Here is a 17,444-nt window from a genome sequence, read left to right as displayed (position 1 = left end):
GGAGATGCAATGTCCCCTGTATACTGTCTGGTAATCACATATATTCCAGCTGTTGTAATGAGACTCGTTCACCTTTCACACAGCCGTGCAATTAAATAAGCCAGTCATCCCCAATGGCAGACACAGGTTTCTCAATTGTGACTAATTACTGCATGTATTTAGAAGTCAAGAAGGCAAAAAATAGAATTAACTGACATATCTCCCTCTCTCTGCCGGTTACCCACAGAGATGGCAGACCTGAAGCTGACAGCATCCTGCGATCATGAGGCATTATGAAATCTTCATGAAAATGAAAATTGGTGTCAAGAGACCAAACTGACTGAAAAAATGACCTCTGTCTATCAACTACAGGAGACTCTCCTGTGAGTCCCCTGAAGTGACTCTAAACACTCTCAGTCTCTGACTCGGCAGCACCGTTTCAGGTGTTTTGCACAATTTATCTCTAGCTCTTCTAAGGGGACAATCTTCTTATTAGTAGTATGATATACAGTAGATAGATGTTTGGTAACGCTTCAGATGACTCCAAATTACAGTTTAATTACTTAGTCCATATGTGATATACTGATTGGGTACGTATAGTACCAGGGAGAAATATAAGTATTAAGGAAGAAGATGAGATGTTAGGGGATTAGAGGGTAACAACCTTTTTAAACTTTTAATTAATGAGTACTTACTTAATAACAGGAAACAGAGCTATCATTAATGGGGTGTCAGTATTGCAATAAAACTAGTTATGGTATATTTGACTTTAAAAAAATGTGTTTAAAGATTGTTAAATGTTTTTTCATATGTAGTGCTAACATGGTGTAAATTATTGTTGCTACAGAACAGAACATAAGGCTAAGACTGGGAAGAAGGATGTGCAATGTGCATCTATAGCTGGAGCAGCTACATAATTATTATGTGTATGATTTCAAAATGATAGCATACTGGTTACTAACAATGCAGTTTTGGGTTTCAATGTCAGATCCAGCTCTCAGTCAAAACTGATGTTAGAGAAGAGAGAGTGCCACATGCATCATGACATAACTATTGTAAAAAGTCATAGTACAGACATACATTTCTTGGTTCCCTGTCTGTACCCTGTAATTACTTAATATGTACTGGGTAATTTGTCTCTCGCCCCCCCACCCCCTAATTGCGAATGTATTTACAACTTTTTCCCTGTACTTCTTCCCTTGTACCCAGTAAGTATACCATTCTTACAAAATGTTTACACCATAATTTGCAGGCTGTTATCCAAAACGTAACCAAATGCTCTAACCAATATAAAACAGCAATTATGTCCTTTATATGCACTTGTGCGTTTGTTTGTGTGGTGTATATACATTGTGTACTGGCAGATTTATTGTTGTGCATCATGTGTGTAAATGAGCCCTTGAGCTCCACCTGGTCTGATCTCCTGTCTAATGATCTGCCTGACAGCGAGTGGACACCACATGTTATTATCCAGCTAATTGTGTTTAGAATTCAATGCTCAAGATTCATTTCCTGCAAACCAACATGTGCCCTCTGAGAGTTTGAATGAAATGATTTGTATCAAAGCCCTTGATGATATACGTCGACTGAATGGGGATTTCTTTAATCAGATTTGTGTGCTGATAGACTTTTCCATATTTTGCATCTGCGTGTTGAGAATTTAGATCGACTTCTCTTCAATCGCGAGTGGACTTAAAATGAAATAATCTACACTGACAATATGCAGATCTAGCTGTGCCTCTGTGGCATGTAATGTTTCTTCTCCTGTGTGGAGAAAACTGCTCAGTGTGGGACTGACCTTCACGGAGATTAGAAATAACACTCCTGTATTATTGAGATTAGAGTGAAACGCCCATTCCCTGCGGATGCATAATTACTGGAAATGAGATCTGACTGCAGTGTGATTTAAACTTAACCGGTCACATATATGCACATACAGACACTAGAGCTACAACTTATGATTATTTTCAAAATCCATGAATTTGTTGATTATTTCTGTTTTTTATTTTGTCCAACCAATATTCAGTTTACTGTCATGGAAGAGTAAGAAAAACAGCAAATATTCACATTTGAAAAGGCGCAAAAATAGATTTATTTTTCCATTTTTAGCCATGCTACAGTAGCAGCATGGCTCTAGGAATGGCAACGTGGGTCTGTTGGTCCACCACTTTGGTGTGGACTGATATATCTTACTGGATGGATTGACATTAAACTTTGTACAGACATTCATGGTTACCAGACAATTTATCCTAATTACTTTGGTGATCCCATTACTTTTCCTGTAGTGCCACCATGGGGTCCACATTTAAGTGAAATATCTCGACAACTACTAGATGGATTGCCATGTATTTTGGTACACACATTCATGTTCCCCTTCAGGATGATTTGATGATCTTTTCAACGAGCTCCATCATCTGGTCAATTTTGATTGGTCCAATTCCTAAGCCTCGGGGGTTCTTTGTGTTTAGTGCTAATTATGTAGCATGCTAATACACTAAACTATGATGGTGAACATGGTAAACATTATATACATTATATTTACATAACGGTTAAACATCAGTACGTTAGCAGTGTCCTGGTGAGCATGTTAGCATTAGGTTCAAAGCACCACTGTCCTTTAACTAGCTTGGCTACAGACTGTTGTTAGGTTAGGAATTTACTTTTTAATTTACTTTTTTACTTTTTACAGTAACTACTCTTACAATTTCCTGTAAATCGACTAATCAATGAACTAATCATCTCAGCTCTAATGGACACATGTATACACACACACATGTATACAGTACAGTTTCTCTCTGTGTGGGAACCAAACTTAACCTCAAACTGTCATTACTGACACAAAGCAACAACACACACACACACACACACACACACACACACACACACACACAAAAACAAATCAATGGATGACTCCTTCAGTTTAATAAAGTGCATACAAAACTCAGACATTTCATTAAAAAGGACTGACTGATGTGGATCAGGTTGATAGCTGTGGCAGGGAATCACATCACCGCTGTAATGTCACGCCTGGCTATGAGCTCCGTCTCTGGAGGTTTGGAAATGAACACACCAAGCCAAATTGAAGCAGGGGATATGAGACTGGAGACCTCTCAACAGATTATATCAAATCTTATCCTTTTCTTCTCCACTCACATCTGTTTATAACTCGTGTCCTTGTTTCGGTCTTTCTCTGCCAAATGCAGATTGATTGTTTGTGGAGAAAGAAAGGGATGTGCTCTATTTAACCCCATTCAATTGAAAAAAACATTGATTTGTTTACTCATTTGCATTCATATATGTATCCTCACTGTCTCCCTCTATTGCTGTCTAGACGCCGAACTCACACGAGTTTCACCAAGAAACGTCTGCTCAAGATGACATGTTTGTAAAAAAATTTAATTTAAAAAGGCTAAAAAAGCCTGAAAACTGGCAATGTCTGGACTTATGAGGGTTTATCTGTGCTTTCAATTATCATACACCCAACAAGGAAACATATTCACCTGGCTTTCTTTCACTAACACCTCCAAACTCTGTGCAAGACACAGGTTGAATCTTATACTAGTACATTCAAAGAGATAAACAGTGGAGAGGATTAGCAAGGCAAAGTGGTTGATTTCCCCTGATGGTTGCTCAGCCACCATTTCTGAGATCTTTATTGCCAGCCTAATGTCTGAGAGAAATGAAACTCATAATTAGTTCCCTTAGACTACAAATCATATACTTTGTGGGAAGGAAAATACCATTCCCTGCCCTTGGGAAGAATTAAAGGGAGGTTGTGGACCGCAATAAGTGGACTAAGAATAGAATAGGGCATTATTATGTATGACAGGTAGGCACTGTCTAAGGGTCATTCAATATCATTTAAAAAATAGTGGGGACGAGTGTGTCTGAATTGCTTCATTGTAGGTTAACTTTTATAAAATAAGTAGTCTTTGATGGTACGGTACAGTAGGGTATGCTTTTGTAAAAAAGTTTTGAGTATAGTACAGTGATGGTCAGCGGAGATCAGTGGTGGGAGTACATTTGTTCATGTACTGTAATTATGTACTTCTACTCCACTACATTTATCTCAAATAAATGGTTCCTATGGGTTTTAATACTAACCATACAATCATCTTATAAAATAAGATGAATTGCTATATTGTATGTAGCCTAGGTAAAATTAACTCCACCTTAACCAGCTACAACAGTAACATGTTGCTTACACGTTATGCATCATATTTCTGCATCAATAATAATCCAATACTATACATGTATATGATAATGTAACAGTGAAAGGGACAATTCTGATGCATTATGCATATTTTACTTTTAATATTAAAGTAAATTTGACTGAGAAATGGTGCAGTTTTACATTTTAGTAGCTATTGCTACTTTTACTTAAGTCAAGGAGCGATCTTCCCCTGCACTCAGACTCAGACCAACAGATTGGACTGGGTTTCAAAAAATAATTAAGACCAAAACAAAGGGACCTTCTCACTTCCCTGAAAGACGTTTCCAAAGCCATCAGGTAATGTATTTATAAAATACAGGCACCTAATGTACTCTCCAACTACAGCACTTCTCTCTCGGGGGGACTGGTGCACACATTCTCCCTCACAAGGTGGGTGGAGCGTGTTGCACTGGGACGATGCAAGATGCAGCAATCCCGTCTAAACCTCCAGGTCTTCCTACAGCAAGCCGGACCACTGATGCACCTGTAGTGTGACTTTCAACAGCGCGACGCTTGGATAAAAAAAATCAAATCAATCAAATATGAGCGAAGCCACTTGGAAACAGGGCGCCGGTGCGACATAGGTAAGACAATGTTCCGGATGCCACAATATCATAAAGTTAAAGAGGGGTTGGACATGAAAAATGTGTTAATTTTGAAATGAAATTGCTTTTCTCTTTTTCTGCTCGTGCGTAATGGATGCCTTTGGGAGCAGACGCTTATGGTTCAGGTACGTCAATTATATTCTAGAAGAAAAGAATAACACATTTTTGCAAGTGATTGCAGTGAGATTTTTCACTATGATAACCTACATTTTTTCAACTCCATACTTACATGAGCTCCATACAAAATGTGCAATATTTGTGGTAGCCTAAGCATCCATCTGAATTCTACGTTTCAGGTTTTATTATTTTATTTCCACAAATTAACTTTTGAATGTGATATATTTTAAATACAAAAACATCGCTTCTTCACACAAAGAGAGCTCTTTTTACAACTTAACCCGCTTTATATTTTGCAGGACAAAAGGGGGATATTGCTCGAAATTACGATGCATCTCACGGCGGTGGTTCTAATGTTAGTTCTGGTCGTGACGGGCATCGCCAAAGGTAATCTGAGATTTTGATCAGTCCACTGAGACAATTGACAACAGAGATGCACATTTGAGTTGTCCAAAACAAACTCTGTTTTACTTTTTGCGTGGAATTAAAGTAGGCGTATAACGGATGAATATTGTAGCCTATTGCTCTGAATGTTTTATGTGTGTTTTGATTTTTGATGCAAACAGCTGCTGCTCTTTTCTTTCCGTCTCAGGTTGGGAATGCAGCGCAGGGTGCAACACAGAAAATGGGTTTTGTGAGAAGCAACTGAAATGCAGGTACTAAAAAGACTCCAGATTCCTGTGTAGAGGATATCCTATGGGCTTTTGTAACCTTATTTCCATAAACTGCTGGAGCTAAATAGTCCTCCCTTTAGAGAAATGCAATTACAATCCAGCCAACTGGATCTTTTTTCTAGATTTGTTTGGCACTTGTGTTGTATTAAGCCAACTGCCAAATCAGCCCTTTGTTTGAACAGTAAAATCATTGCTATCCTAACAGATAGCGCTTCTCATAACAAAGCATGCCCAGTTTAAAACGTTTTTTTTTTTTTTCCTCTAGCAAATGCTACTGTATCTACTCTTGAGCCAAAATGAATATTCCATCTCTGTTAGTAAGGGAAAGTAACCAATTGCTGCATAATTAAACACGTCTGTAATCTGTCATTTCACTTTAAGAGAACAGCATGCAGAAATGATGGGGACAAGACTGCAAAGCTCTGTGGGTGGTATATTTATAGTTGTGGATTGTTCCCATTTTCCCTCTTTCAGGTGCAAACCAGGGTGGCAAGGAGAGAACTGTGACCGGTGCGTGCCCTTCCCTGGCTGTCTGCACGGCACATGTGAAAAGGCATGGCAGTGTGTCTGTGAGGAGGGCTGGGTTGGCAGCCTGTGTGACCAAGGTGAGTTTCATTAAGCTCCCCCTGACATTCATATCTCTATCTGCCTCCTGACACTTGCTGACATATCAGAGGTTATAGGGTGAGTCACAGAGCCTCGGTGACACACAGGTTGCCTCCGAATGAAGCTGGTGTCTGGAGAATATAGTTAACTGTGTTTTTAGACAGGCAATATTAGAGCAGAAAAGATCTGACAAAGGCAAAAAATAATTATGGGTTAATGACGAAAGCTGAAACCACAGAAAAACTGCGGAAATATGCATTATAAACTGCTGCTTTTGTGCTACTGAGCAAGACACACGATAGGAAAACCTCCAAAGTGATGCACAGAGGATGCAAAAAATTTAAATGTTAAAGCGATCTAAAAGTTTCCACTTCAGACACCCCTATTTAAATCAAGCATTTAAGTAATAATTCCTATAGTATCTACAAAGAACATTATCACATACTGTAAAAATGACTTGCTGCCCTTCAAGCAATAGAAGAAAAAAAAGGAGAGGATTAAAAGAAGAAAGATTTTTTTGGCTTCTGGCTCAGTTTGACCTCCTTATCAAAACACACGGTATATATCTTGAAGCAAATGAGCTGCTTGCCTGTGAAACATGGTTGGTTATGTTCTCATTTTAGTTCTTGGTGACAAGATGCTGCGGTGGGGAGTGTGAGAGTGAGAGTGGAAACAAAGGAGAGGAGGGAAAAACAGGCAGAGAGAAGTGAGAGAGAGCACCAAGATCTAAAAACAGCATGCTTGTTTTTTTTTGTTTTTTTTAACAACAGATACTCGCCTATGCTCGTCCAGGCCTTGTGCTGGTAATGCCACCTGCATAGAGACAGGAGAGGGGGGATACCTGTGCATCTGTCCCCACAGCTATGGTGGGGAAAACTGCCACCTGAAGAGAGGACTGTGTCTCACAAACGGGTACCAGCACCTTTTATTTGAGTTTCTATTTTTAGTAAGCGAATACTCCAATGCTTTACAGCCTTATCTCTATTTGTTTATCATTAGGAGCAATAATCAATTCATGCCAAGGCAGCCAATCAAACCACCCCACACTGTGGCTCGTGATTATGTACTGTAGCTCCTAGTAGCAGGCAGTTAGCAGAGAAAATATTGGATGCTATTTTTATCCTTACTGCACAAACTGTAGCCGCTTTGGTTATGACTTGTAAGAGGCAAGAGGGTGTTTGACGCTCGCTTTGATACAGTTCCCCCACTAACAAGAGCATGCTAATATGTGAGAACTGGTAAGTTTCCAACTTTGTGAAGGTTCAAATGAACAGGAAAAGTCAAATTTATTCTGAGGACTGACTTTTCTGGTGTGCAGCTCAACAACATTACATAAAAGGCAAAGAACATGGTGTTTATAGTGAACAAATAGCGCTAACAAACTCGGGTCCAAGCACCTGACGCAACTTGAAACTAGAGGTGCACCGACTCAGGGCAGGGGGGATTCATGAAACATGCAATTACTGATTTCTTCTGGCCACTTGGGTACAGCGGAAACAAGTTGTGAACACAACATTGACATATCACCTTATGAGTTTATATAGTAAACTTGTTATGAGAATGGTATGAGCAGTTACGTTATGATTCATTTGGAGTCAGTGGTGTAATCTAATGTATTGTAGTGGGTATACTGTACTGTATATGTATGGGCCTACTATATATATGGGCCAGGATGGGCCTTGGAGGGGGGGGCATTTCATAGTGGTGGGTCCTGGTGTCCTCTGGCAGGAAAACTTTGAGTGTCAGACTTCATTTCCTGCATTCTGATACACTTTTTTGCACCAATTTACGGTGGAAATACCTTTATTTAGCCTATGCAAAGAAAAAAACACAATGACAATTCAAAATATATCATAATTATAATGGAAAGCATGTTGTCACGTCATTGCTCATTTTTAAGTGGGTATATGGAAATCCTTGAGCTTTCTTAGTGGGTATACTGCGTATACATGCATATCACGTAGACTACACCACTGTTTGGAGTCGTGTTTCTGGCCACCTGGAGGATGCAAGTCCAATACTCACTCCCTGTTAGCTCTGTTTTTGGTCTCTTCCACCTTTTGAGGGAAATATCTGACTCTTTACCTGCTAAATGCACCATTATGTTAACCAGCTAGTTGTAAACTCTGTCAGTTTGCCATTTGGTGCTGAGCAGGTAGTGTACAGTGGAGTTTTGCAGCTTTTTCACTGAAACCAGCTGCCTGCTACTGACAAAACGACGCCATGAGAGGGATGACAATGAACCAAAACAGTGAAGTTGAGACTGAACAGCTAAACAATGAGTTGAAAATCCGTAAAACCGAGGGGAGCTGCACAGCCAGGTGATAATCTCCGTTGTTTCCTTTCAAATTGTCATTTGATATACATTATTGATACCTCCGCCAAGGAGGTTGTTTTCGGTTCGGTTTGTCCGTTTTTTTTTTGTTTTTCTTGTCTGGATTACAGACAAACCACTGGCCTGATTGTCATTAAACTTAGTGAAAGGGTGTAGCGTGGGCAAAAGAAAGAGACAAAAAATTCTGGAGTGGATCCGAATGACTGGGCGGATACACAAATTATTTTTCACTTTCATTAACATTATGATAGGGCTTTTGTGCTGCATTCATATGGTGTTGGAATAATCGGAAAAATGATTTCCCGACTGGGAAAATTCACACTGCATTACCATTGTGAGATAGGGCATGCCTTGGCAGAGGTCTGTGCTCTCCGAGTGCCATTCTAGTTATTATATAATATCGATTATAGATAGTTTTGAGATCATCAACCACAGTAGGGATACTGACAAGATTTGAAAGTGAAGTTGATTCATGTAAAAATTAAGAATAATGTGAACAACAGCCCTGCCATCATGTTGGTACATTAATTTAAAGGGACACTTGTAACTTTCTGCATGTTTAGGCCAGCCTTTTCTTTCAGTCGGCAATTGCAAAACATTGCAAACAATAAAAGCAAAGTGTGACTCAACTGAGCTTACATTAAAAAAAAAAATAATCCTGCAGACATGCATTTTCAAACACACAATGATGATGTAGAAAGAAATAACTCATTCTCCATCTTCCTCCTGTCATAAATACAGCAGCCGCCATGTTGATTGTGTTCTCCCCTTGTTAACAAGCAGACACCTGTACCCAGTAGCTGGCGGTGTGTACCTTGGCAGCATCTTAAAGCTGCATCCAAATTCAGGGATCCTTTGAAGTCAGAATTTAAAAATTTGCTCAACGAGGCTGTCACATTTTTAAAAAGCTCCTCTATACAGTATGTCAAGAGAAATTCAGCATTCTTTTGTCGGTATTTGCAGGACACGACTGATGTGTACTTCGCATCTGTCAGCATCCCACAATCCACTGCTCCCCAGGCCATAGTGTAACAGTGTTGTATAAAGTACTAGAAAGCAATACTTGAGTAAAAGTACAAGTATCGTACTAGAAAAAGACTTTGGTAGAAGTGAAAGTTACCTTTTAGAATATTACTTAAGTAAAAGTCTTAAAGAATCTGATATATACTGTACTTAAGTATCAAAAGTAATTTTCTGATATTTAATGTACTTAAGTATTTGAAGTTTTTTTTTTTTTTAAAAAGCTAGTGGTTAGAACTTTTATTGTGAACTCTATTGTGGCTTTCCTTTAGTAAAGCATAAAGCATATTCAGGGTTCCCATATCTTCTTAATCATCCGGTAGGAAGAATCTTTCATTCCAATGTACAGAAACTTTTCTTGCAAATACGGCCACGGGTGTATGACGTTATCTTCACCACTACCCTGTTCACCGAGTTCACCACTATCGTCGGGGTGGTCGTCTACGATAACGGGAGGTCCTCCAGTAGGTGCTCGTGCTTCCATGGCGGTTTCAGTTGTGCGTCCTCCTCCTCCTTTAGCAACGAACAAGCGCTGAAATAGAGCGCGCGGCGTGCGGAGCGTGCGTAATGCAATCTAGGAGCAGTGATTCGCCAAACCTCCCTTATTGCAATCGCACACATTTCTTCTAATTTTATTTTTTTAGTAACGAGTAACGAAGATGCTTAGTGGAAATATAACGGAGTAAAAGTATACATTTTATCTAGGAAATGTAGTGGAGTAAAAGTGAAAGTTGACATAAATTTAAATAGCGAAGTAAAATACGTGAAATTTCTACTTAAGTACAGTAACGAAGTATTTGTACTCCGTTACATTACAACACTGTAGTGTAATTATCCATTCAGGAAGTCCTCGTCTCCCATATTGTTACATTCCTATTACCTATTTACCAGGAGTTTGCCTTCAGGTGGTAATGAATGTGCTGATAAAGATAACACATGAACTGAACCAATTACTGTAAGAAGACACTGCAGAATGCACACAATGGTAACAAGGTATAAACTACAGTTTCTGTTATATTGAAACACTGAAACTCAATGTAAAATATGTTATTATGAAACTGCAAGTCTACCAAGTGAGCCACATTTACTGGTGACATTTACCACTATTGAAGCCATTTGAGGGCAAATTCCTGGAATGTTTGACTTTATGAGTCAATGAGGAACACGCTGTTAGTTTTGCCCTCATTTGGACAGGTTGAGCAGGGACTTTAGGTCCTCTGAAGTACCCACCTTCATTGGTCGCGTCCATCAATGTATACTGCAATTGGCACACAGTTAAAATGTGACAGAATCTCTGAATTTAACATTTGTAAAGATCACTCAAACAAGTAATATTTCTAAACAAAAAACATCTTGAAGTTTTGCTTTCAGGCAAAGCATCCACATCAAAAACAATGGCTCATCCCTTTCTCTCTAGCCTCATCGCCTGCCTTTTTACTGCTGGATTACAGACGGGCTTTTCCTACCCATCAGTAAGACGTAAACGGTAGTAACAAGACCGAATAAGAACGAAAATTCCGGTTCCTCATTTCGGTGCCCGACTCTTTTTTATTTCAGAAGGATCGCTGCACAGGACGCTATGTTACCGTTAGCTAGTAGCTGGATTAAACACAATGGTTAAAATGCTTACGTTAAGCGGTGTAAAGTGTGGCTGTATTTCCCTGTAGAGGATGCCAACACCGGGACGTAACAGTCCTACCGTTGTAGGATAAACAACACAGACGGTGCGTTCACTTCAAATACCATTGCAGTATTGAATAATTGGAGCTCAGATGCAATTTTGTAATTTTCTCAATTTCTGATCCTCTGAATAAAAAACATAAAATTGGAAAAACAGTTTAAAGATCCAATTTTTTAATTTGTCAAGGTGGAAAAAAATGAAAAATTGGATATTTGAACCCATTTTTCTGTTTTTCCAAATGTCCGTTTGTGCTTAGAAAATTGAACGGATAAGCGTTACACTGACCCTGCCAGCCTGTGTAACGTAGCTACGTTTCACCATCGAGCGACTGTTAGCTTCAGCTGGCTAAAGTTAGCTGTCAACCTCCCAACTAACGGTTACCGCTAGCTAGCTAGTGATCTAGCGAGGATTAGCCCTTCAGACCACAGTGGACTTCAGTGGACTCTCCATCCAAACTCCCAACTGGACCTTCGTCTGCCACAACTGCTGGACTCTTTCAAATACATGTACTCGCTGTCTCTGCCGATCACTTGGTAGCGTTGGTCAGGTGTCAGCTTATGCCAGCTAGCTTCTGTTAGCTTCGACCGACTGACGGCTCGCCCAGCACATCTGTTCGCTGTAGAGCTCTTTTAGCCATGTTTCCCGGCTCAACACTAAGTTAGTGTGGGCCACTACCCCTCTGCACTGCCGAAAACGGTGCTCCTAAAATATTCCTCACTGCAACTTCTCAACGTCATCTGCTACGTCGCTTCAGCTTGCATTGCCAACATAAAATAAAAATATTGTCCCGTTGTCGGCTTCAGCTAAGAAGATAGTTCGCCCCCACACGTCCAAAATTCTTATTCAGATAACCTTCCGCAACAATTGCAGGCTCTTTGGTGGAGTTCTGCTTTGAATTAAGTTACATCGTGACAAATTAATGGACCACTTGCGGAGTGATATGAAGACATGAATCAGAGGAACAAAAAACGTTGACAGCAGTGACTGGTCATTATGTTTACCAATACCCCCGACCCGTGGCTTGCGACCCCCCCCCCCAAAAAAAAAGCAGATTTGCATAATTTACGAGAGCTTCATTTTCAGGTCGGAAAAGCCGGATTTCCGGATTTATCCGGAAGAATCACACCCCTGAAAATACCCTTTTCCCATCTGGTGCTTGTTTTTGTCATTTACCAGCAATTTCCTGGTGAAATAAGTCATTGTTATAAGTTATTGTTATTACATTATTAATCAATCATTTAATTTTGACCATATGGTCTTAGCAATAAACAAGCCGTTCTTTAATGTCGCCAACTGTCATTTTGTGCTCCTTTTTTTATATTCTATATTATATACATTATAAATATATTATATATATTTTGGTTCAGGCACCGTTTAGGCACCAGCACCGTTTTAAAAGTATCGATTTAGCACAGATATTGGAAAAAAACCAAACGATCTGAACCATCAGATACATATGAAAGACTCTCTGGGGACACAGCTAGCTGACACAGCCCTCCAGACTCTGAACCCCACCATGTTTGTTCTCTGCCAGGCAGTCTTGTTATTGACTTAAATGGAGCTCCTAAAATTCATAGCCTACAGCTAAGTGTCAGTGAACTGACAGCTCTCCTCTTCCACTCAAAAAGAATCATTTGAGCCTTATTATAATTTCCACAATGACATGAGTGGAGTTTCACTTGTATTCCAGGGGAATTCAACTCCATTAAAAGGTCTGCGTGAGGTTTTTATTAATCAGCTCTTCTATGAAAACACCAGAGATTTCTAAAAAGTATGCCAGAGCTATTATTCTTTTGACTCACACAGACAGAATGTTAGGGACTTGTATAATTACACAGGCTACTATTAGAGATATTGATTGTTTTTTTCTCAGGGTTTTCATTAGTGCACTTAGTTTGTGAAGCATGGCTGCATTGATCAGATATGCTGCACTGGTACAGATTTCTCATTTGGAGAAAATTAGCTTTACACAATTTTTTTTCATTAGGGCTAAGCAAAATTACTATATATACACTCAGGAAAAAAAGAAGCGTCCTGTCACTTTTAACTGCTTTTATATTTTAAAAGGTGCTCTAAGCGATGTTGGGTGACGTCACTTCTTGTTGACGTTCTAAGTATTGTCAAACAAAACAGAGGCTAGCTCACCCCTCCCTCCTCCTCATCCCATCCCCTCCCTTCCATGTTCTAACCCCCAAACCCCCACCCCCAAATCCTTCTTGTCGGTTATTGGCTGGAACACTTATGTTTCGTGGTTGGCGCAGTTTGTTGTTGTTGCCGTTTGTGGAGCCTGGGCTGTCTACAGAGACAGCGTTTTTTTTACAGTGTGTTCAGGGGACAGGCAGCTCGTGGATAGTGAGGAGATGTTTGCTGTATGTGACAAAAAATGTTGTAGCCTAAAAAACGCATCACATCGCTTCTTTTGGTGTTTTTCAGAGTCAGTAGAAAGGTGTCTTTACTTTCCTTATATACGGTTATTGTCTTTTCGACCGTTCAACAGGTGCATGTTCATTAATTGTTTATGGTTCATTGAACAAGCATGGAAAACATTGTTTAAACCCTTTACAATGAAGATCTCTAAAGTTATTTTTACAAAAGTATCTTTAAAATAGTGTCCTGAAAAAGGGGTGCTTCTTTTTTTGCTGAGTTTATTTATACAATATATAATAATATCACAATATTAATAAGTGTATTGTTTGAGAGCTGAAATAGGCAACAGCAATTGATTGAATCGATTAGTCAATCTTGAAGCTAAAATGCCAAACATTTTTAGTAGTCAGTTGTCACTTGCTGTTTTTTTTTGTTGCATGATAAACACAATATTTTGGGGTTTGGGACTGTTGTTCGGACAAAATGTGCAATTTTATTACATCACCCTGGGTCTTTATCGGCATTTCTTAACTATTTTCTGTCATTTTATAGACCTAAAGAGTAGAAAATGAAGAAGAAGATTGGCCTTGGTTTCCCCTAAATGAAAGGAATGTTTAATATCAGAGAGCCACGTTGCAATATGCTGCACCTCGGCTCTTTCTGGCTGTCCTGTGAGAACCATGCATCTCCAAAACGTCACCTTTTCATGAGCTAATAAAGCAGCCCCGTTTTCATCTTTGTGACAATTCATTTTTCAGATATTGTAATGGGTTCTGAAAAGGGTTATATAGATTTAAAGTAATAGGTACATTTTCTCAGCCGATTAGGACACTTAATCCTTCATTTTTTTGTGTGGAAACATTACAAAATCAACAAATTTAGAGATACATTGTTCCCACAGGACAGCAACAAACTGTGAATCTTAATGTGATGTAATCAATGCAGCACCACCTGCATGATTAAAATGGCACATAAGCAGGTAGATTTTAGGTAAGCAGGTATAATCATTAATATATATTTAAAAAATAATTACCCCATGACAGTGTCCTGGGGGACCCCACAAATTATGGATTTAGTACTAGAAAGCGTCCCATTAACATCCACTTTGTGAAATCTACCTGTAAAATAGGATTGGATGGCTGCTTTGCTGTATAACCACAGGATAAAATATTCTGCACTAAAGCTGTGCACTAGATAATGAGCCTAATTTCCCCTGCTGTATATTCTTATTGTGTTGCTCTGTCCTCCAGCTTTCCTTGTCAGAATGGAGGTACATGTATGGATGCTGATGGCTCAGCTGGTTACTCTTCCTGTTTATGCCCCCCTGGATTTTCTGGAGACTTCTGTGAGATCAGCGTTGACAGCTGCCTGCCTAACCCCTGCCTCAACGGTGGCAACTGTACAAACCACGGCCTGGCCTTCACATGTGTCTGTCCGCTCGGCTTCACTGGTTTCACTTGTAATGACACCACTAGCCTCTTGCCCTGCGCCGGCAGGCCCTGCGCCAACAGGGGCACGTGTGTTGGTCAACCTGATGGAACCTTCCGGTGCGTTTGCCAGAAATGGTTTACAGGTCCCACGTGTTCCCTGCAGCACAGACCGAAAGCCAGATCCAAGCCGGTTGGGGCCAGGCCTGTGGACCACAGAGTGTTTGCGCTGACTCCGCAGCACTACTCCCTCCCTGCTCACACCTTCCACAAGCTCCTCAGACCGCCCGAGAGAGACATGCTCAAGATCACCCTTAAGGAGACAGTCCACTCCCCCGGCGTCCTCGTCACCCATGGCCAGCTCGTCTGCTTTGGCATGCTGGCCCTGCTCACCTGCATGGTCATCCTGGGCACTACAGGCATTGTGTTTTTTGGCCGCTGTGAGACGTGGCTGGCCAATGCCAAGTACAGCCAGCTTGTTCGACAGCAAAGGGAACACCTGCTGAGAGAAGTTGGCGGCGCGAGCCAGGAGGAGCCGGAGCACTCAGTAAACATCATCCTGCCGGAGAAGATTAGACTCACCAGCTTTGGGAGACACTACACCTCCATCTGATTCAATCATCTCTGCCTCTTACCCTTTTCCTCTGGAAGGATTTTAATATAAATGTCTAAAAATAGCACAAAGGAAATACTATAACTGTTGTACAGTTGTGTTAATGGAAAGTGAGAGAAACAAGGCTACACTGGAATATATTTGAATTTAAAGTCTACTGGACTAAGTGGACAACCATGACACTGGATTGTAAATGTCATTTTTATTATAAACGTATGTATAAATGTTATAAACTATCCATTCAAAATATATGAAATTATAAAAGATGTCCTACCTTGGTGGTTGGTAAAGATGTCATGTTGATGTATTTAAGATTTTTGACTTTACAATAATATTTTAACCACTTTGTTACATGTTGATTTGGAATACAATAATGGGGGTAATATTACAAAAGGAGAAATGAATTGGATTTTAACACACACAACCTAGACGACTTTTCTTTCAGTATTTGTATTGAAAACAAAGTAATCGCATTGATTTTTCATTTGTTAAATTGTTCTCCGGTTTCAGCTTCTCAAATGTGTGGATTTGATGCTTTTCTTTGTCTTTTTTGATAGTAATCTGAATATCTTTGGGTGTTTGGACTGTTGGGTGAATCGAAATACATCACCAAGGCCATGGGATAGTTTAATTAGCATTTTCTTTTGATTATTTTCTGACGAGAAAATAATCAGCAGATTAATAACAATGAAAGTAACAATGTCAATGCAGCATTTAGTGAATTCACCATTTTATAATTAATGCAGAAATACATAGTGAGTGTGTACAGTATGTGCAGTTAAATTACTATATGCTATACTATATAATTAGATATTACTATGTGCCAATACAGTATATACCTGAAGGTAAGGTTACTTCCCCAATGCCATCCAATTTTCACTCTCTGCAGATGTATTACTAAGATGTTGGTGTTAAAAGGTACATAAGTAGATGTTATAAAGATGCAGGTTCACAGCTCCTCAAGAAATGCTTGGTATCCATGGCATGCATATATTCACACCTTCACCTATTGATCAGTCTCAATTGCAGTGTCTCAGAGGTTGTTAGATTTTCCAACACTGCTTCTTACCGCCAGTGTTGCAATTTCACAAGCCATGCACCATGCATCTCTGAACCCAGAAATCAATACTGTGATATCTGTAAAAAGTTGGTTTGTCTCATCACGCATGAGATGGACACCTATACTTCTGATGGCGGGAGACGTAAATGTATGGAAAACAAGAAAAACATACTGTATGTCTGCCACCCAGTAACGACATGTGGAACTTTAAAATATTCAAATTAACTGCTGATATGAGGAGTACTGTCATATTAGAGTGGGAGAATTTTTTATGATATATATGTTTATATGTTTGGCATATATAATGATAAGTCCCCTTCAGCCCCCATTCAGCATGTGAGGAGATGCTGTTAATGTGGTGGGTTTTGTCTATCTATTCCCTGATAGGGAGGTTATCTTGTGCTTAAATCATAACAGAGTTACATTTCAGGTTGTGTATTATATTGTGCGGTAGTAAAATTGTAATGATTTACAGATGGCATTTCTACAAGGGGGCAGTGACTGTAACCGTGCAGTACTTATCAGTATGTGTTCCAGTCTGGAATTATTTGCTGTTGTGCTTTGGCCAGATAATGTTTTGTTGTACTTTTATTGCTTTTAATAAAATCTATAAAATCAGCTTCTTATTTTGTCTGCTTGGTCCTGTTCAGGTCTCAAAAAACAATTTATGTTGAATCTCTTTGACCTGCTCTTGACACAAGGAGGTTAGGACAAGAACAGATACTTGGCAAAGCTAATACATCAGAT

The 17,444-nt window shown here is 39.6% G+C and overlaps 1 protein-coding gene across 4 annotated transcripts; it reads left to right on the top strand.

Annotated features, from left to right (window-relative positions):
• Positions 1-4,429: 4,429 nt before the first annotated feature.
• LOC116037831 (protein delta homolog 1) lies at positions 4,430-17,315 on the top strand. Of its 4 annotated transcripts, XM_031281881.2 has the most exons (7): positions 4,430-4,776; positions 4,908-4,922; positions 5,214-5,301; positions 5,507-5,570; positions 6,063-6,193; positions 6,965-7,106; positions 14,848-17,315. In XM_031281881.2, the coding sequence occupies exons 2-7, from the start codon at positions 4,914-4,916 to the stop codon at positions 15,635-15,637; spliced, it is 1,224 nt and encodes a 407-aa protein (XP_031137741.1). In that variant the 5' UTR covers positions 4,430-4,776; positions 4,908-4,913; the 3' UTR covers positions 15,638-17,315. The 4 variants fall into 4 exon arrangements, with proteins under 4 accessions (XP_031137741.1, XP_031137749.1, XP_035850351.1 ...); XM_031281889.2 differs by lacking the exon at positions 4,908-4,922; XM_035994458.1 differs by lacking the exon at positions 4,430-4,776 and having other exon boundaries at positions 4,787-4,922.
• The last annotated feature ends 129 nt before the right edge of the window (positions 17,316-17,444 follow it).

This window comes from Sander lucioperca, chromosome 18 (assembly GCF_008315115.2).
Source record: "Sander lucioperca isolate FBNREF2018 chromosome 18, SLUC_FBN_1.2, whole genome shotgun sequence".
In the NCBI taxonomy this organism is placed as follows: domain Eukaryota; kingdom Metazoa; phylum Chordata; class Actinopteri; order Perciformes; family Percidae; genus Sander; species Sander lucioperca.
The sequence above is the reverse complement of the archived record's forward strand: the minus strand, read 5'-3'. Positions and strand labels throughout refer to the sequence as shown.

What these genes read in the sequence shown, in the direction of transcription:
- LOC116037831 (XM_031281881.2), top strand. An exon ending in GAGAAGCAACTGAAATGCAG is followed by an intron (nt 5,571 to 6,062) that starts GTACTAAAAAGA and finishes TCCCTCTTTCAG; the next exon opens with GTGCAAACCAGGGTGGCAAG. An exon ending in TGGCAGCCTGTGTGACCAAG is followed by an intron (nt 6,194 to 6,964) that starts GTGAGTTTCATT and finishes TTTTAACAACAG; the next exon opens with ATACTCGCCTATGCTCGTCC.